This window comes from Trichomonas vaginalis, chromosome IV, assembly GCF_026262505.1.
Source record: "Trichomonas vaginalis G3 chromosome IV, whole genome shotgun sequence".
NCBI lineage: Eukaryota > Parabasalia > Trichomonadida > Trichomonadidae > Trichomonas > Trichomonas vaginalis.
Window position 1 is genome coordinate 2,823,240 of NC_067206.1, and position 20,902 is coordinate 2,844,141.

General features: G+C 32.8%; 7 protein-coding genes and 2 pseudogenes across 9 annotated transcripts, besides 1 other annotated feature; 2 read left to right on the forward strand and 7 right to left on the reverse strand.

Annotated features, from left to right (window-relative positions):
• Positions 1–1,925: 1,925 nt before the first annotated feature.
• TVAGG3_0017390 lies at positions 1,926–2,082 on the reverse strand (annotated as a pseudogene). Its single transcript has one exon. A coding segment is annotated over exon 1 (157 nt).
• Positions 2,083–2,375: 293 nt separating this feature from the next.
• Positions 2,376–4,486: a mobile genetic element.
• Positions 3,226–3,470, forward strand: TVAGG3_0017410 (annotated as a pseudogene). Its single transcript has one exon. A coding segment is annotated over exon 1 (245 nt).
• Positions 4,487–6,630: 2,144 nt separating the features above from the next.
• TVAGG3_0017420 (phage tail repeat-like family) lies at positions 6,631–7,449 on the reverse strand (the record flags this gene model as incomplete). Its single annotated transcript, XM_051220066.1, has 1 exon — positions 6,631–7,449. The coding sequence occupies one exon, from the start codon at positions 7,447–7,449 to the stop codon at positions 6,631–6,633; it is 819 nt and encodes a 272-aa protein (XP_051105052.1).
• A 243-nt stretch (positions 7,450–7,692) lies between these two features.
• On the forward strand, positions 7,693–9,094 carry TVAGG3_0017430 (protein serine/threonine kinase protein; the record flags this gene model as incomplete). The annotated part of the gene is made up of 1 exon (XM_001306154.1): positions 7,699–9,057. The coding sequence occupies one exon, from the start codon at positions 7,699–7,701 to the stop codon at positions 9,055–9,057; it is 1,359 nt and encodes a 452-aa protein (XP_001306155.1).
• A 420-nt stretch (positions 9,095–9,514) lies between these two features.
• Positions 9,515–10,873, reverse strand: TVAGG3_0017440 (immunoglobulins domain-containing protein; the record flags this gene model as incomplete). Its single annotated transcript, XM_001306153.2, has 1 exon — positions 9,578–10,729. One exon carries the CDS (start codon positions 10,727–10,729, stop codon positions 9,578–9,580), a length of 1,152 nt encoding a protein of 383 aa, XP_001306154.1.
• Positions 10,874–11,138: 265 nt separating this feature from the next.
• TVAGG3_0017450 (positive regulation of cilium movement) lies at positions 11,139–12,520 on the reverse strand (the record flags this gene model as incomplete). The annotated part of the gene is made up of 1 exon (XM_001306152.1): positions 11,219–12,520. The coding sequence occupies one exon, from the start codon at positions 12,518–12,520 to the stop codon at positions 11,219–11,221; it is 1,302 nt and encodes a 433-aa protein (XP_001306153.1).
• Positions 12,521–12,574: 54 nt separating this feature from the next.
• On the reverse strand, positions 12,575–14,335 carry TVAGG3_0017460 (spectrin binding; the record flags this gene model as incomplete). The annotated part of the gene is made up of 1 exon (XM_001306151.1): positions 12,942–14,222. One exon carries the CDS (start codon positions 14,220–14,222, stop codon positions 12,942–12,944), a length of 1,281 nt encoding a protein of 426 aa, XP_001306152.1.
• A 630-nt stretch (positions 14,336–14,965) lies between these two features.
• Positions 14,966–18,982, reverse strand: TVAGG3_0017470 (uncharacterized protein; the record flags this gene model as incomplete). The annotated part of the gene is made up of 1 exon (XM_001306150.1): positions 14,966–18,982. The coding sequence occupies one exon, from the start codon at positions 18,980–18,982 to the stop codon at positions 14,966–14,968; it is 4,017 nt and encodes a 1,338-aa protein (XP_001306151.1).
• Positions 18,983–19,334: 352 nt separating this feature from the next.
• TVAGG3_0017480 (glycoprotein 38 family) lies at positions 19,335–20,351 on the reverse strand (the record flags this gene model as incomplete). The annotated part of the gene is made up of 1 exon (XM_001306149.1): positions 19,335–20,351. One exon carries the CDS (start codon positions 20,349–20,351, stop codon positions 19,335–19,337), a length of 1,017 nt encoding a protein of 338 aa, XP_001306150.1.
• Positions 20,352–20,902: the final 551 nt, after the last annotated feature.

The window sequence follows — 20,902 nt, forward strand, 5'->3', positions numbered from 1 at the left end:
GGTTTGTTCATTGCCATTTGCATAGTAAATGTGACCATCCAAATCTTTTACGGTTAGTCTGAGATTGTATCCTTTCTTATTTCCGTCTTGTATGCAGCAAGTACACCCATGAAGCCTTCTTTGTTCTTTCCTTCGTCAAAGTTTACTTGTAAGGTTCGACCAGATGTAATTTGACTTCTAACTTCACGATACTTTTCATATGCATATCTTGTTCTTTCCATGGGAGCATGTGCGTCTTCACCTTTTCCTTTTTTCCTTCTCAAAGGATGCAATTGTTCGTCATGTTTCCAGTAGAATCTGGCAAAGCCGTCGTGTCCTTCAACTTGAGGCTCACTAACATTGAAAGGCATGTTCATAAGACTTCTTCTTCTAACCTCTCCCAGTCTGTTTGGATAGTTGGCGCGCGCTTTCTAGGTCCATTTCGTAGCGAAGACCAGCCAGTTTGTCATAGACTTTTATGGGTCTTCCTTCCTATATTTTAAAATTCTTCGAAACTCTCCAACCATATCTTTGCAACTCTGCTTTTATTCTAGCAGATTTCTATCCATTCTATACGGGGGCATTTATAAAAAATAAAAAAATATTTTTTAAAATGGTATGCCATATAGCTTCTTGAATTTGTTGAGAAATATATGAACGTGTTTTCCATCTGTATCTCAGTGTTTACATTAAGCATAGCCCGCCTTAGTAAAAACATACTTGTAATTTCCTATAGTTTACGCCGGTATAAGGTAGAAAGAGTCCTGTTCTTCGCTATAGTAGTAAAACTCAAACGTATGCTTACCATAGTCTGTAATTTCAATTGCTTCATCTTCTAGTTCGTCGACAAAATTCGAATACAATATCTCTAAATTTGCCTATGTTCTTACTGTTTTCAGAACAAGTGACCCAACGTAAGTTTTCAAGTCTATTGTCGTTCTTATATGGTTATTGTGGTCTACAAAAGGTAGATTGTTAGGTTTGGTATAAAATGAGTTGCAATGACAACATGTTTAAATAGTGTTTTCACCAATCCTCATCCTAGCATATCCGTCATTTTGCTCCCATTCGCTTAAAACTCTTTTTGTCTTTTTGTTTCTGACTTCAAATGACCTACAACAGTGAATTTCATATTTCTCATCTAACAAACAAAGTTTCCCAACGGTCCTCATACCAACAAATCAGCGTACATTTCAAATAAAATAAAAAAATATTTTTTTTGAAAAAATGTTTTATTTAAATGGTATGCCATTTCATATTTCTCATCTAACAAACAAGTTTCCCAACGTCTTCTCAACAAACTCAGCGTACATTTCAATAAAATAAAAAAAATATACTGTTTTCTTTACTTTACATAACCTCCTGCTAACAGAAGTCTTTTGACGCCAACCCATTACCAGCTAATGAAGGTTGACTTGTTTAGTCTCCAAACTAAACTTTGGTTTTGGTTTATCTTCAGTTTTTGGTTTTTCTTCTTCTATCGGTTTTCGTCACTTTTCGGTTCCTCTGACTTTACCCCACTTGCAGGTATGGTTGTGTCGTCAACATCTTCATAAATATCATATGCCATTTGTTTTTGTTTTCCTTTCAACTTTTTTGTGTTTGTTGTAAAGTTTAGAATATTTGACTCTAAGTCAATGAGATGTTCTATAATGAACTGTTTGTCAGTGAAGTAAACTTTTCCATCTGTTGTCTCGAAAATTCCTTCAGACTTCAATATTTATTTGTGAGAGTCTGTTTTTTTTTGAAGATACTAAGCCGTTCCATTTCTATGAAAGTGACTTGTAGTTAGGGTTTGTATTTCCAGACCTGCACTTCTATTATTGAATTTTTTCTCATCATCTGTAAGTTCTTTGACAGGTTTTGACAATGGTTCTGAACTTTTGTTTTGTGGTGTCAAATCTACCGTTTCAACTTCTTCGGTCATTTCATCTCAGTAAAAAATTTTAGTTTGGTTTGTTTTTCAACTGGTTGTTTAGGTTTTTTAAGTCGGTCTAAAACTTCCTGAGGTATAGGAAGAACTTGACAAACACGTGGTTGTGTAACTGCTGGAAGCCGACAAATCCATCTTGAGCCCATTTGTCTCAATGCTGTATTGTTCATTTCATCTCAGTAAAAAAATTTACATTCCCCACGTTGAGGCGGTTGCGGTTGGTTTGTTTACCCATTGTTGTGCATGGTTATATCTCTGTTAAAGATCTTTCACCTTGGTCCATGTAGTGCCCTGCTTGGTTATAGTATCATTTGCTTTGTTATAGTAGTTTCCTGCTTGTCTTCTACATTGTCCATCCATCCTTGAACTTTTCCTCTTGTTTCAGGATTTGGAATAAGATTTGCTGCATCTCGTGCTACCTCCAACCTTTCTGTACGTTTGGATAAATAGGTTGTGCTTTCTCTTTCAGTATACCTAATGTACTCAAAATCTTCCTTCCAATTCCAAATGCACCTCTGGCTAGTGTTCCCACTGCGGGTAAAAATCTGGATGCAACTCCTGCTAATGCGCCAAATAAACCCATTTCTTATAGGATAAAAATGACGAATCCAAACAAGGACCCTATGTTTCTAAGGCAACAAAGAAAGCACTCATGATAAAAATCTTTAGTTCAACACCAAATGCTTGTTTATGGATATCTTGGAAAACATTCCGAGGTATAGAGAAGATGGACCTCCATACTGGTTAATATTTGTTGGTCAAAACACAAGATACTGTGAAGCCATACCATTAAGTCCAAAATATTTTAGATGTGAAAACTGCTTTGACAATATTCGTTGACAAATACCATCCAAACAAAACTGACATCTGACTGTGAAAGTTCTTTTCAAATCAGGACGATATTAAAAACTATCTGCGTTCAAAAAAATGTAAACCAATATTTCATTGTCGACCAAAACCATTCTGCTCTTGGTGTCATTGACAGTTGTATAAAAATGTTAAGAGACTTAAACCAACCACAAAGGTGGTGAAGCAAATGAAATGTCATATGACGACAAGTATAGACACTTCTCCATGGCAAAGATGAGACAAGTTTTAAATATTTACAATACCGTAAACAAAAAGGTTTGGAAACCACTCCCCCGAAGAAATGAAAAACAACCCTGACTTAGAGAAAGACTATATATTTAATAGTTTAGTCAAAAGAGACAAACAAGAAAGAATGCCAGGCTTCAAACTTAAGAAAGGTGACAAAGTAAAAATAGAAATACCTAAACGCGACCCATATGAAAATACTATTGACTATGACAACAATGGGAACTCGACAGGTACTCACATTCGTGTTCGTAAAAATAGAAGAAAGTATACAAGAGAATATTATGAAGTTTTAGGCAAACATGGCAAAATGTACAGACTGCAAGCAGAAGATAAAACTACTATTGTCAGACCTCGTTTCAAACTTGTCAAAGTTCAAGGTGGTATACTTTCAAAGACAGTTCCTAACAAATATAAGACAACTCCTGACGAATATGCTAAAGAAGTTGAAAATGACGACTAAGCATTTCTATACCATGCGTAAACTGTCATGTAAGGTGGCATGTAGTCTTTACTTGTCCCGTTGTTTGCGTATACCCTGAAACCGATGTGTTAGGCTTCCTCCTACCTCAGTGTTACTCCAGTAACAATTTATAGCAAACTTAACGTCCTCTTTAACATCATATCCTTTACCTTTTGTCATTCCTGACCAATCCCAAATCTATGACTATGCAAACCTGCTTCAGATGTACTTAAATTTATGTAGTGACTGTGCGCAGGTAAATTTGCACCTGAAATCGTTTTACTTCCACCTGTTTCCTTTTAAGAGTTTGCACAATACAAAAACCTGTCGACTATTTGAGTCCAAGTTCCAAAACCAAGTACTACTTCTGGTTTGGTAGAGTTCATTGACGTGTAAATAGAACCTATAGGATATAGTGTTTTGAAGTATTTCTGTCTTTAACGTTTGAAGCTCTGTTTGTCAGCTTTTTATCTAACTCATCGTTAACATATGTTTTGTCAGCTTTTTTATCTAACTCATCGTTAACAAATTTTTGTCAGCTTTTTATCATATAAAAACTTGAGCAGTGAATTTAACTTGTTTTTCATCCTCCATGACATAGACATTTCTACATCTAGTGTATTTCATCGTCGTTATGTCATCCTCGATGTTAAACCTTGTGGAAAGTTAGGAGGTTTCCAATTTAATACTCCCCAGTTTCTTCAACCGTTCCTGCAATATTTTCTATACCAACAGTTGCGAAGAAATCGTGTGTATGGTTCTTATCTGCCTCTTTTCAAGGCTAACGTTTAAGTCTGTTATTTCAGAAGATGTATGTGTATGTCCAACGTCACTTTTCCTGTTTAAGGTTTCTTGTAAGTTTGCAATATTTGCAATGTATGTGTATGTCCAACGTCACTTTTCCTGTTTAAGGTTTCTTGTAAGTTTGCAATATTTGCAATGGTATGTGTATGTCCAACGTCACTTTTCCTGTTTAAGTTTCTGTAAGTTTGTAATATTTGCAATGGTATGTGTATTGTTAGATCGCTCACGTACTTTCCTGTTTAAGGTTTCTTGTAAGTTTGTAATATTTGCAATGGTATGTGTATGAGTCTTTTTAGAATATTCTTTGTCAGCTCTTGTCACTTCACTTGACATTTTATTGTCAACATATGTTTTGTCTGCTAGTTCAGGATGAGTATGTTCTTTTGTTGCATATGTTGCATCTGCTCTGTCATGTCTTCTTGAACTTTTTCAATGACATATTCTTTGTCAGCTTTGTTTGCCAACATCTGCTTTCAAAAGAAGTTCATCTATAGGTTTCTCGTTTAAAGTTCTTTTGTTGGATTTATACAAAACTATTGGTTCTTACTGTCTTGAAACAGAAACTCGTCTGTCATTGGTTTAATGTCAGTTTTAAGTTTCCTTCTTTCAATGACTCAGATATCTTAGAATAGTTTGAAAAGTTTGTTGTGTTCTTATTTAGAGCTTGCAAAATGAGTTGTCGGTTGTGTTGTATTTTCTCTCATAGACGCTGTTTCTTTCGACATTTTTATTCTAGATAAAATATGCTTCAATAGAAAAAGAAAATTCAAGAGTTGCTACAACTAAAACATTAGATGAACTTTTTACTAATGTCGGTCAAAAGTTTGAGACAGAGACCGTAAAGCATGAAGGCTATCGTTTTGACTACCCCTTAGATGTTAAGAGACCCATCCGTCACAAAAGCTATTGGCTTTCGTAGAATGAAGTTCATTTCAGAAGCCATACATGGTTTCCCATTTACGGTCGCTTTTGAAGTTCGATACTATAACAAAGAAAAACGTACGTATGAGAAATTTGAACAGGGAAAACTTTTACAAGTTAGTTTGCTTGTAAACTTAGAAACAACTCTTCAAGCTTTTCAAGAAAAAATAAACGATATCTATATCGAATATGCAAACCAGTATAACATTGACGAAGGAGAGTACCATCTCGATATTATTTATGACAGGAAAAATGCAACTGTTAAAATCAATAAAATAGAAGACCTTGGAGAAAACGTTTATATTTCTACAAAATATAAACAACTTGGCATGGTATAGATTTATGAGGATGTTAAATCAGCCTGCAGCATATCCAGTACACCCAGACTTTATGAAGTCGAAAAACCCTAATGGAACATATGAAAATATTTTCGACCAAGATGCTATTATTGTTCATGCTTCATTTTCTGGCGCCCAAAACTCTTTTTTATGCTTGGCAAATGACTTTTACGAAAAACCTACAAAGTTATACGAACCACCAAGTGGAAGTATTTCAGACTTTCAAGTATGTTTACTACAGATGGAAGAAAAAGAATAATTCCATTATACCATGCGTTTTACTTAGAACTTAGTTTCATATACAACTACTATCGAACGATAAAAATATGATTTTTTAATACGGTGAGGTGTTGGATTTGTTGCCAACTAGACTGTGGTGCAGGTTCAGGCTGTTGTATAACAGGAGCTTGCTCTTCTGGTTCAGGGTCTTTAGGTATAATACCAACGAACTGACCTACTCTTTTTGCCAATATTTTTGACTCCGTTCCAAATTCCTCTTCCGACGGTTTTTATTCCATTCCATTATACCTCTTCCAACATTTCGAAAGAAGTTTCCTATTCTTCCAAAGAAACCCATTTTACTATATGTAAAAATCTAATGTCCACCTAGTCTCTTACGTTTCCTTCTGAGTTCCATAGCATTCTTTAACTGGAGCTCATACATTCTATTTCTCCTCTTGGTAGAAAACATACTCTGGGTCAACTCCTGTGTTCGCGTCATCTGCATAGAGTTGTTTATATCCCACTTCGGGTTTGTATAAAACTCTTTCCATCTCATATTTGCATACCATGGTGGCAAACCTAACGCAGCGTCATTTGACATGGCAGTTTGCATTTGTACATCTGTTGGCACTTGACCATAGTTTGCCATTGCAGTTTGTATTCTAACTTCATTTGGAATATTCTCTGGGTTTGGTTGTCCAGGTTGCTGTGCATTCGCTAAGTTCTGTGCGTCCATTTAATATTAGATAAAAATATCTCTTACGAGTACATATGCTGAACATTTGCAGGCATTGGTTCATCTTCATATTCTCTATATCTTTCTGCCACGTCAAATAAGTAAATGACACAATGGAAAAAACCTAAAACAAGTAGTCCTATTTCAAACCACATTTACTTACTAGTAAAATTTCTTTGTTATGACACTTTCTCCAGTTTATAGGACCTCTCTCATATTCTATCTTATCGTATCTAAACTCATAGTCATGTATGTCCTCTAACCATCTCATGACACTTTCCAAACCACTTTTATCGGATGTAAAGTAAAAGCATGGATGGTTATGTAAAACGTCTAAAGTTTCTAAAGAGTCTCTCAAAGTCCAGTCTACTTGGTATTGAAAATCCCATGTGTTATAGAACGGCGGGTCCACTATAAAGAAAACATTTTCCTTGTCTTTATATTTTTCATACAACTCTGTCCAATGACATCTCACAAACTCTATACCCTCAATATATTTTTCTATGTTCTCTTTGAAAACATTTGTATAGTTAAGATATAAAACTTTTGACATAAGTGTTTCAATGTCATGAACTCTTATAGCACCACTATATAATAGTCTAGCAGATATACTATCCCAGTCAATATACTCTGCCTTTTTCAAAACCTCTCTGACAGTATTTTTCTTATCTAATGGTATACGTTCCATCTTACCTATAGGTATCTTTTCTTTTAACTCTTTCAATATTTTGTTTGTGTCTGGTATATGTTTGAGACGGTTCATATAGTTGTCGAAGTCATTGCATATAATCTTTGAGTCAGGAAATACAGTATGGCACAAATGAGATATATAGAAACTTCCACCGAACAAGTCTACAAATGTTAGACCATTCGGTAGTTTCTTAAGTTCTCTCAATAGAATATCTTTACATCTACTCTTATTTCCAAAGAAGGGTAACGGTGGTTTTGTAAAATTCATTTTATATATATAATAAAAATGTTTTTTCCTGAAAAGTGACAGAAAAGTGACGGGGGGCTAGAGGGCACGAAGTGCCTGGAAGCCCCACTACCTTTTTTTTTTTTTTTTTTTTTTTTTTTTGCATTTACGCACTAATTCCTAAGACCATTATTATTGATAAAAAGTTTTAATTTTTACTGTAAAATAAACTGTTTCAGATTTCGTGATCAGAATTTTCTAAAGCGTCAGAAATTCGAATATAAATTTTTAATGAATAAGCAAGTTGATTTAGATGAAGAACTTACAGCTCCTTTCATCAAGAAAGGAACTAAATTCGGGTTTTGGCATAAAAGATACTGCGTTCTACGACTAAAAGAACAAAAATTACTCCTTTATCTTAATAAAGAAAGAAAAATTTTCGATAGAATGGTCAAAATTACCCCAGAAATAGAGTGTTTAATAGATGAAAACAGGAAACATCCGAGTTTTACATTAAAATACCCAGATTCCAGGCCTCTTCGTCTCTCTACACCGGATATCTCAACTCTCAGGATTTGGGTCAACGCTATTAGAACAATGTCAATTGAGAATCAACAACTCTCAATGGATGATTTTATTCCCATAAACGTTATCGGTAGAGGTTATTATGGAAAGGTTACCCTTTGCGAGAAGAAAAGTACCGGACAAAGATATGCTATAAAGTCTGTACATAAAAGTCGCTTGATGAAAGCACATAAAGCAATTACAGTTATCAACGAAAGAAATACTTTGATGAAGACAGATCACCCTTTCATCGTTCACATCTATTTTGCTTTTCAGAATTCGTCAAAGGTATACATGGGCTTTGAGTACGTAGCAGGCGGAGACATGGCTTTTCATTTACACAATCTGAAAAAGTTCGAGAAGCACGATGTACGCCTTTACATTGCCGAATTGGCATTAGCTATAGAATATATTCATAGAAATAATATTATTTACCGCGATCTTAAACCAGAAAATATCCTTATGGATGAAACAGGATCTGTAAAGCTTACAGACTTTGGATTAGTCAAGGATATTGCCTACTCAAAAGGTGCACACTCATTCTGCGGTACTCCCGAGTATTTGGCACCAGAAATTATCAAATCACAGAAGTATGGTCCGAAAATCGATTGGTGGGCGCTTGGAATTGTTATGTACAGCTTTTTGTACGGCCAGACACCATGGTATGACGATAACATGGACAAATTATTCAAAAAGATTATTTCCGCACCGTTGGAATTCCCACCTGATGCAACATCTGATGAAAAGGATCTCATTAAGAATTTACTTGATAGAAACCCCGAAACCAGAAAAGATATCAGATTTCTCCTTCATCATCCATTCTTTAATGGAATCAAGTTCAAAGATATTCTTCAAAGGAATATTCCTCACCATTACAAGCCAGATATCATTCAATTGGGAGCTCCTTCTAACTTTGATCACGAACTTTTAGATGAGCCAATACTTGAATCCCTCGCAACACCAATTCATGAGGAATCTGATGCATTTACCGGATTCTCTTTCGATTGCGAAGCTTCAGATTATTATGAAGAAGAATCTCAAAAAGAGAACACAAAATACCGACCATTGACATTTGATGATATATAATATATTATGTTTTTGTTTGTTTGTATGTATAAACGGATATTATTTTTTTTAATCGAAAATTTAGAGCAAACTCATAGAATTAATAGTTTTACAGTCTTATCTCACTCTTTCATGAATAAAATACGATTATTTTACCTTCTAATAATAAAAATTTCAACATCATTTCTACAAAACTAAAATTTCTCTTTCAAAAATTGAGAAAATTGTCATTTATATGTTAGAATGCTATGTATGAAATAGCATTTATTGTGTTGAAAAATTGAATACTTACTCAATTTGATAAGGCTAATACAATAGCAGCAAAAGCAATAGGTTGTCCAAAGTTTCTGATTGGCAATAATCAAGCATAACCTTGATTGAGTAATTTACTATCATATTCATTGCCTGAAATGCAAGCAATAGAAATCATCGGACGATATGAATCGATTTCATGACATCATAGTAAAAAGAATAGAAATACACGATTTTAAATACAGTTTATATTACAAAATTATAAAGATATATCCTTGATAAAAAAAAATTATAAATCTGCTGAGAAATCATCCTGATATGTCTGCTTTGATAGATGGAATGGGGTTTCTTCACCTTTAATATCTATCTCTGGATTGATAACGATCTTCTGTCTCTTAAATATGTAAAAAATAATTCCACCCAATCCGCAGAAGAAGCATAATAACTTAATAATGATTGATATCCATGATGATCGCTGATGATACATAATAATGATGGAGTTTTCGGACCATGTCTCAGAATCAAACGACATTGAAAGCTTCAATCCTCTTTTTGATGACGGAGGAACAGGGCAAATAAGCTCTCCGTCATTGAGAATCTTTCCTTTTACGACAGTTGAGCCAAATTTGCAGTAACCGTATTCCTGAGTATAATTAGAAGCAGTGTAGTATGTAACAGTGATATTTTCTCCACCTATAGCTTGCACAAGAAGGAGATCAACCTTCAAAAGGTGAGGGGCTGGTATAAGACAAGTTTTGACTCCGTCGCCGACCATTCCGTTTTTACAAGCGCATTTGCCTGGATATGTACATTCGGCTTTGATGTGGCACTTTTGATTGCAATGATAACAACCGTATCTTGATGAAGGATCTCCGTGTTCGAAGCCTTCAACACATTCACAAAATCCTTTCTTCCCTTTTCTTGTATTCGGACCGGAACAAACTACTTGACCGACTGCTATTTTCGAAGAATTGAAAAATATAATTTTTTGCGGTTTAGAATTGTTCGAAGAAGGATCATCTCCTGGCTTTAGAGGCAAATTTAGAGATATTTCAAAATCAGCTGATTCGTTTTCTTCAGGTTCTGGTTGCATAACTTCAATTCCTTCTTCCAAGAGATATTCTTGCTTAACACGTGGTTTAGGTGTAGGTTTAGGAAGCGTGGAATTTTCTTTTAGGGCTTCCAGAACTTTTGAATCGAAATCTTCTGAAACAGCATCGTTTTCCAAATCAGGGTCAATTTGGATATCATCGTCGTCAGTATTTGTGAGATTTAAAGTTGAATTAACGTTATCTTCTAAAATTTCTTTCTCATCGTTTACTTCTGTAGAATTTACTGAATTTGATATATCTGTTATTTCTGTTGTTGTTTGATTTTCAAGTGGCGAAGTCAGGTTATCATTCTCAACTTCAGCTAAAGAGAAGATGAGAAAGATTAACATTTTGTCACTTTTTATCCCACTTGAGAGAAGAGAAAAATTTTTTCCTTGATCTGTTAGGAAAACTTTTATTTTGCAAATTTGCTCGCTTGGAAGCAAAGCTATATTCCTGTTGAAGTTTGAACACCAATATCTCAATATCATGGGAAATTTTGACTAAAATTACTTTACATGATGATAGAATGAAATATCTTTTGCTACTAAGGCAATGCCATAACACATTTACTATATGAGAAGCCGATGATGCAACAATAGCAAAAAACATATAATGAAAAATTGTTCTTTCATAGTTTTTAGGCTTGTACCTTTAAATACAACAAAGTATTGGAAAAGTTAAGTAAAATTATAAGGCAAACCTATATAAAAAATTAAAATGTTAAATAATATAAACAATTTATAATAGATTATTTCACTTTCATCCAATGCATTCATACAATCAAAGTGAAAAATCATCTCTATACAATATAATATACAAAACAAAAAGAAAAAAAATTAATTATCAGGTCCAACATCTTCAAATCTATTCTTCCAGCCATCTTTACCCAATTCTGGGTCTTCAATTTGGTCTTCTGGTAACTCCAAAACCTTCTTTAATATGTCATGGTAAATCATATTTTCTTGTTCTTTCGGAGGAAACGTTTTAACAAACTTAGAGTTCTTCACAGCTTCTTTCCTTGACATCTTGCATGCGGCCAACACGTCTGGATTCTCTTCTACGAACGTTGTCCATGTTTCTTCAGTCCATCCCCATCTTCTCGCGAGAAGAGCTGCTTGTGCTGCTTGTAGAGGGCAAGCAATACGAAGGACATCTTTAATCATGCCTACTTTCATTCTCCTTTCTCGTCCTCTGTAGAATTTGAGGCTTGGTCTGTAGTTTACTTCCAAAATCCATGGATTCAAGTTTTTATCAAAGAGAACATCGAATCCAAGCATTTGGAAGCAGCGAGGATATGCCTTACCTGGACATCTACGACGCTCACCGCGTACTAAACTGCCGTAAGATGAGATAACAGCTAAAGTAATTGCGCGATCAATTTTCTTCCAAAGTAAGTCAACATCGACGCCGCGAGCGGCCATGATAGGTAGAACGTCTGAGATGAGTTGAGATATCTTGGCCATGTCAACACCAGGACGGCCTTTGTTTAAGGCAACATTTGTTAATTGAGAGTAAACAGAGTTTGCGGAATACTTTTCTGAGCAAAAACGTGCGACACCGTCGCGATATATGTAGATTTTAAGCGGAGTTACTGATGCAATTAATACATAAATTCTGAAATCAAACTTTTTTTCGTCTAACAAGTAAGATTCGATATATTCTTGGGCAACTGCGAGACCTTTTTGCGGTACATATGTTTGACCGGGGTTGAGAATTGTAATTCCTCTTCCAAATGAGCCGCCATCTGGCTTTATGATGAATTTCTTATTCTGACTGTCGAATGCTTCCACAAATGCTGCTTCCTGCATTGGAAGAACGAAACTTTGAGGAAGAAAAGTAAAAACTCCTGGGAAAAAGGGCATAATTTTTTGGACACCATACACATATGGTGCTTTCCTACATAAGTAGTTCATGTTTGGAATACGATTTACTATTTGCCAAGGTAAAAGTGAAGAAAAGAAATCTACATCTTTAATTGTATCATGCCAAATTAAAATAACAGTAGAATCATTCGACTTGAGCATGTACTCTGCATCTTTTATAGCCATTCTAACTGATGGAAATCTTGAATCTGGCACATGTACACAAAGACAGTACATCGTCAAATTCAATTCTACTTTTTCACCGTCTACAGACATTAAAAACATGATAATACATATCTATTGGAGCAAAATTTGGGATATGAAATGTCCTTTTCACAAAACTTTCAAAAAAATTGTCAAACCGATTCAATTAAATTCAACAAAGATATATTACATTCTTGATGGATATATAAATAATTTTAATTTACTCATCCGCCAAATGTCAAAAAGCATCCAAAACTCATTACGCAATACTTTACAATAGAAATAAAACTATAGATAGCATCTGTATGGTACATTGCATTATATTTCTTGTTCTTGTTGCTCAATAAATTCGTAATTACATTTCAAACCTGCAAATGAAAGTAATTTTGATAAAAATGATGCACTAATATGATTATGATGAAATTTTATATAAAAATAGTAGATTAAACACAACAAAACAAATATTTTATAAAGTAAATTAAACAAAATATAATTAAATAGCTCCTTTTGAAGCCAAGAATGACTTAACTTCTTCAGTCTTTGATTTATCTGCTTGATCATCTCTTCCAACATAGTCTAATGGCGTTTTTCCGCTTTGATTACTTTGATTTATTTTAATTCCGTCAGAATTAACAAGAGCTTTGATTAATGGCAGACAATTCTTTGCACACGCATAGTGTAGTGGTGTTAGATCCGATGTATCTTTAACATTTACGTCAACAAGTTTATTAACCACTAAATACTCAGCAATATCAAAGCGATTCTTCTGTATTGACCAGTGAAGTGGTCCCAATCTTGATTTGTCAAGGTGTTTTGTGTCTACGTTGCAAGAAACTAAAGCTTTCAACAAATCTAAAGAACATTCAGCAGCTGCTGCGGTGAATATGTCTCTTCCGAGGTCATCAACAATATCTGCATATCCGTTGGCGCATGCCCATTTAATTGTATCTAAATCTCCTGAATTTGCGAACTCTTGAAGCGCAGAAAGTATTAAATTGAAGTCTTTTTTGTCTTTGGAGTTTTCTTTCAAGTATTTAATATGTTCTTCTGTTTGTTTTGGCCCGGAAATTTCATTTTTCTGCGAATTTGTATTTATTTTTGTTTCTTCAAGAGATTTGAGAGCGGCAAATTCATTTCGTAAAGTCGGAATGTCTTCTTCCTGTGATTCTATTGGAATTTCTTTTCCAGGTAATGTGTTCAGCCCGTTCAGTATTTTTTCTGCTTTTCTGAGGAAGTCAGCGCTCACGGTTGAATTTGGAGATTCTTTTGATCTTTGCTCTGCAAGATTTTTTAATGTATCAAGATATAGATCTTTTTTTGCTTTAACATCAGGTTTGTAGGAAGTAATAACTACTCTATCTTCAGGTCTACGATTTTGTCCGCGTATGTTGCGAATTTCTTCTCTTAATTCGTTAATTTCATTTTGCTTTGAGATATTTGATTCTATGAGTTGATTTATATAGATGTATAGTGATTTTATGATAGGAGATTTCAAATTCATATTCAAAACCGTTAAGAATTCTAATATTGAAGAATTTTCAGTTCCTAAATCAACTTTAGTATGTTGAAATATCTTAAAAGCTTGTGATGATTTGAATTTAGATTTGCAATCTGTAAAAAGTGTTGTGGCTTGAAAAATATCTAATTGGACCAAATCTAAAATATGGCAAATATCAACAAGATTGAAGCAATTTACAAACATATGTCCTGATAGTCTTTCCCCTATATCTTTAGATGCTGTGAAATAATCTGGAAGGCTATATTTTTGTTCCATATTGTATTTGAACGATAACTTCAAAAAATGTGATTTTCTAAAACCCTTATTTTTGCCGTTAAACCTGAGAAGGAAGCTTTTAAAGTCGATCCAATCATAATACGCAGAGTACCAAAAGTCGGCGATGTACAATTTACCGTTACAAATGTAATTGACGAAATTAAAGCGAACGGAAAAGGTCATTTACTGGAACCTATTAGTCCAACAAAAACAGTCACAATCGTTACAAAAACAACTAAAAGAAAAATTCCGATTATTAATTCAAAACGCACTCGATCTTATATATGGAGCTCAGCACCAAAGAAGTTTTTAGAATCAGATGAGCTCGAATACAAAGATTTACTCGAATTAGACGCTTCTTTACAGTATATCAAGACTCATCCTGATAAAATCAGCGATGACGAAGCTTGGGACTCCTTTGTTGGTGAATATGTTGAGTCTAAAACTCCAAAAAATAGTCAAAAAAGCATATAATATTTTTTTGTACTTTTATATATTTTGTTTGATTTGTTTATTTTACCATGAATAAATTTTTATACTATTGTTAAGTTCATTCTACTTATTAATTACAAATTAATTGGTCATTTAAATTATTTTTGATTATCGATTCACAGTAGTGATAGAACATTCTATTTTCAGTTAAATCAGATGGATAATCAAGAGAATCCAGCGATTTATGATAAATTATTAAATTTGTGAAAAAAAATCTTTATTTTTAATATACATATAAACTAAAAATACATTTATTTCTTAGATATTATTGTCGACATCAGCTGAATCGCATCTCTCTGGTTGGCATCATTTTTATCAACAATAGAAAGTAGAACAGAATAGACTTTCTCAATGAATTTCGATCTCTTATTAGGTAACAAACAATCAACAAAGCAATAAATCATATACATTACGCGATGATTTATTGGATTCTTTTCAACCCAGTTTAGAAAAGCTCTTCCAATAACATCAGTCTGTTCAATGCCTATAATTGCTGCAATACCACTAATTAAGTTATCATCATTATCTATCTTTGCCAATTTCTTAATAATTGTTTTAGATTTTTCTCTGACGACTTCATCATCGTTAACAGATAGTATTAATAGTCTTGGCAATGATAGTTGATTCATATTCAAGAAGGAATTAATGTCTGAATCAACTTCCACGTAAGCAGAAACTGCATCTAAAAGATGCGAAATCTGGATTAAATGAGAGATTTCCAAAGACTGAGAAATGACTTCAAATATCTTTTCTTGGTGTTTAGAAATGTCTTCACTTGAAACAAACTGCATAACTCTGCAAAACATTAATACACAAGCAATTCTTTGTGGTGAACTATCTGGATTGATTAATGTTCTTCTTACTGCATGGAAAATACTAGAAATTGTTGATTTCTTGAAATTAGATAAAATATCTTTTTCAAAAACTTTGTAAAAGAAAGGAACAGTGTCTCTACATGAATCATCTCTCATAGCAAGACATATATTTGCTATTGTGTCTTCATATCTTTCATCTTTGTAAATTAAATACAAATCTGAAATCAAAAACACTGTAGAAACAACAATATCATTACTATCTCTTCTTTCAAATGCAAAGATCTCACTTGTTGGATCAACAAAGTTTTCAAAGTCATGTTTTGGTATTTTTCTCAAAAATTCTGTGAAAATTGATGACATTTCAATTTGAGATTTGAAATGAGAGAAAGAAAGTTTTTTGGTGTCAACTCCGAACAAAGAAAATGTCTTTGAAACTAACATAATTGTCTGATTAGCAACAAAGCTATAATCTGATGATGACAAACATTCTTCAGAGTTTAATGCCAAAATAGACAAATAAAAAACAATCCATAAAATTTTGACATTTGACGTTTGACAAAAAGCAAATTGGAAAGAACAATTATCAATGGATTTCGAAGTATCTATTGAATGTTTCTTTAACAACTTCAAGTATATCACCAAAAACTCATCATCGAAATTGTTTGATACAAAATCTTTTGTCACTAAATTGTTTTTGAGATTGAAAACGTTTTCAAAACAAAATTCTTTCTTAGTATTATATATTTTTTGTAAAATTTCTTTTGACATGTAAAGTACATTTTTGTCTGATTTTTCTGTCAACTTCAAAATGAATTCAAATGTTTCTTTCGTGACGAATTCGATGCCTGTAATATTAATAATGTTCTTAATGAATAAAAGTGACACAAAAGTGACTTCTTTTGACATTAATTCTTTCATAATTAAAGGAATTGTTTTCTTTGAAATTTTTGAAATTATTTGTGTTAAAAATACTTCAATTTCAGATATATAAATTGTATCAATTGCCTTGCTTTCAGTAATATTTGATTCTATTTTGAAAACTCTTTGTGTTGAAATCAAAGAAAACTTTCTTTCTTCTTCATTTTCTGACAAAAATAATTGAATTAAAAGTGACAATAATTTTGGCATATTTTTGAATTCATCTGGAGAATATTCACATAAAAGAGACATAAAATTCAGTATATTTATGTCTGATAAACCATTTTCTATTACAATATCAACAAATGAGTCAAAGTCTGCTTTCTTTTCTATAATGAAACAATTTTTGAGAAAAATGTCAGAAAATGATAGAATGTTTTTGTCACTTTTCATTGCAGACAAGAAAGTCTTCAAACTTTTGTTTAAGTTCTCATCAGATCTTTCAATTACAGTGATGAAATTCGGTAAACATTTTCCGAAAAATGGTTCTGATAAAATAATATTTTGTAAATTTGCAGAAATATTCATTCTCTGATTATTACATTTTTCAAGAAGAACGAATAAGAATTCTAGACTTTCCTTTGATAAACAGTAATTGCTATCAAAAATAGTGAGCATTGCTTGTGCATGCGTTGGTTTGATTTCAGGAGAAAACCGAATAATCTTCGAGAAACCTTCAAAAATTGCTGTTTTTGGAATAACTAAAGGTTGATTGAACAAAACTCTTTTAAGAAGAGAATTTTGTTTTTGGTTGAGAAGTTTAATTAATCTATCAATAGATACTGTTGGATTCCTGTATCCGCAATTCTCATAAAACAAAAGAAATCGTTCAAGATTAAATGGTTCAATTGATTCTGCGTTTTTCGCAACTTTTTCGGGATTAACAACATTCGAATTCAATGAAATACAAAGAATATTTGCTTCGTACGAATCAATATCTAACAATGCTTTATGAACATCATCAGCAATACCTTCAGGTATTAACAAATCAAATATTTTTGCAAAAGGTGAACTGACCAATTCATTCAAAATTTTTTGATCAATTTTTTCTGACAAAAATGATGTTTTCAACAACAACAAAATTAAAAGAATTTCTTCTCTTCCTTGTGTCTTTTCATTAACATATATTAACATATAAGTAACATATGCTTTAACTAAGAATCCTTGTTCAACAGAAGGAGGAATTAAATCTTGATTAAGTTCCAACAACAAATTTAAAGAATGAGAAAAAGTTTTTCTTGTAAATGATGAACTAAACAAATAAATGTTTTCTAGTAAACTCTCTAAGAAGGAATTTAAATGATTCTGACACTCTTCAGCGAATTGAAAGAATGCTCCGGCTAATGCTTCACCTAAACTCTTTTCATACGATTGTAATGAAAAAAGTAATGATTTTGTCACTTTTTTAACTAAATCTTCACTTTTTGTCAACCAATTACTATGATGAGTCGCCAAATAAGTCAAATTTACAGCGATATCAAGTCTTATATCTTCAGGGAATAGTGATGACAAATCTTCTAATGAATAAACATCAAATTTTGAAGAAATCACAATTGCGCTCATAAAAGAATCATAAAACAGTCTTTTGAACTCACTATGGTTAATTCTTGGTTCAATAAATTCAAATGCATAGTCACACATTTGATTATCAATATCTTTTGGTGATAAAATAAATAATGGGAAGAAATAAACTAATTGATCAACAGTATTAAAGAATTCATGTGTATCACATGGTTTTAAGCATGATATTACGGATGCTGCTGCTAATCTAATTGAGATATCATCCTTTTTCAATTGTTTTTGTAAAGAATCACGTAAACTATAGCATAATGTTGCACTTTCTGGTGGATCTAAGAAAGAAAACATAGAATTTATAAGTTGTAATGTAGGGACTGTAAATTTGTCGATGTTAAATTCGATAAAAAATCCAAGTGATTTTGTAACTTGTTTATTATCATATAATGATTGAATTTGAGTATCAAGAGATTCGTATTTGAAGTGTTTGAAAAACATATAGAAAGCAGAGATTTGAGTCTCTGTATTTAGCAAATTTTTGTTTTCAATTAGGTATGAAAGAGCATTTCCTGTAAATTGATCGTAAACTAGTGAAATACTAACCATAGCTAATGGTTTTATTTGTGAATCCCATGAATAAACTGCAGAAGAAATTGATGATAAATTATATTTCGTAAGATTTGCAATAATAGACTTCATAGTTTGTATTATTAGATTGCATCTTGAAAATGTGAGACTAGAATATTGCAATGTTGTGATGGTTTTAAGTAAATTAAACAATTCATCCTGACTTTCTTTATCTAAAATTGTCTCATTCTGTAACACATACTTCAAATATAAATATAATATTCTCTCCCTTGATCTATCCGTGGATTTCGTAAACATTGAATAAATTATACTTGAAATCTCAGTTTTCTGAGGGAGTAACTGCAACTGCTCCATAAGGAAATCTGTTTGAGAATCTCCTTCTGATAGGAATAGCGTTTTAATAAGAGTTTCAACGAATTTTTGAGTTTGCATTAAAATTTTGTCAAAAATTTTCATAAATTTACAAAATCATTGAATATTGGTTGAATGAAAAAAGACTTAGAGATGCGAAGTTGAATATTACTTTCTAGATCAGTTGATTTTCATTAAAGTAAAGCGCAGATTCTTCCATATACGGATGCACCAAAATCCAAATTGAATCAATATTGAATCGGATGTCTAGCAGTATCTTTATTTTGGGAGTGATTATTATATTTTTTGGCTGATTGCATATAGATCGCAAGAACAACCAATCCTAAAACTACTCAATTTAGAATGGCAATTTAATATGGAAAGCTCAGTCATTTGAAATAGTAAACCATAGTATTTGTAAAATAGAAATTTATTAAATAGTTTCGTACTTTTGATTCTTCCTTCTCCACCAGAAGACGATTCCGACAATAATGCCAATAACAGCAAGAACAACGATAATTATTGTGAAAATAGCCCATCCTGAGAGCCCCTTCGATGGTTCTTTAATATCCTTTGCGTAATAAATTCCGTTATCTTCTGGCAATGGACCAGAAACTTCTGGGAAGAAGAACTCTGTCGGCTCCGAGGCCTTGTTTGGTTTGTTTTCACTCTTTGCCCATGAGAAATTGCAGGTCATAGCCTCATCGTAGTTTCCATTTTTATCTGGTGTTGGTTTATAAGAATCCTTCTCTTCTACATACATGAAAGATGTCTTTGTATCAGCGATTGTTCCATTTGTTTTATTTGTATATTCATCATCCCACTTCTTGGCATAAGAATAGTAGAAACGAGAATTCTCACTATGAGAATAGTTTATTCTACTGAGAGTTGGGAAGGAAAAGAATACTCGAGATTGCTCAACTGTAGTTTCTATTGATTTTGTGTTTTTGACCTTTGTAAGGCGAACATTAGCTGTAATACTGCCTTCACTCTTTGTGAACAAGTAGGATTTACGAACATGGCGGAATATATTCGCTACTCCACCCTCTGTTTGGTTGACTGTGTAGTCGAATGTTGCATCGACTTCAAGAATTTGAATTGAACAGGTTTTGTCAGCGCAAACAATCATTGATACTGGGTCAAGATACTCATTATCTGGTTGGTAATATGATCCAAGAATAACAAGTGGATTTTCTACCTTTTCTTTGCGATCCCAATACCATGTATTATTTGAAGTATTGTAAGTCTGGAATGCAGCATATACATTAAATTTGGACTTGCTAGCCATTATGTAGGATGCATCAAGGCAAAGCACTTGATTTTTAACTAAGTTAAGAATCTTGGACTTGCCATTGGGATTCTGTTCATGGAATTCCGTGCAATTATCTGGGTAAGCAAGTGTCTTGTTAACATGATATATCGAAACTACAGACGTAACAAAGAAAAACATACTGGCAAACTAATGAAGTGAATAAAAAATTGAGCCATTATTTTTTTATTCCCTAAATTCATGACTAACAAGATAGTGTTCGAGAGAGATTTTAAAATGTCGGTTGAACTGTGAAATTTTGAAACGCATTGAAAAATGAAAAATTGAATCCTGTTTGTTTCAAGATATGTTGTTTGATGTTTAATATTTTATCCGGCAATTGAATTTTGATAACTTTACAAAATATATTCATAAAAAAGGCAAAGAGCTTGAGTTTATAAAAAAAATCAATAGTAAAATGGGATTGACTTGCATATCAGCAAAGCATCGTGCAGAGAGCATCTATTTTATGAGCAAGAATTCAATTCTAAGTTATAATATAAATTGTTTGTAAAAGTATTGAATAAATGGTTCCGAAGGTAATGACCATATATTATTTTTAATGTTACCCTTTATGACAATTAGTATTCTTAAAGAAAAATGAAAAAAAATTCAATAAAAAAAATTATTCTGAAAATCGTGGTCCGTTGTTCAATTTTCAACAAAATACTAACAATCCCTGTCTCATAGTG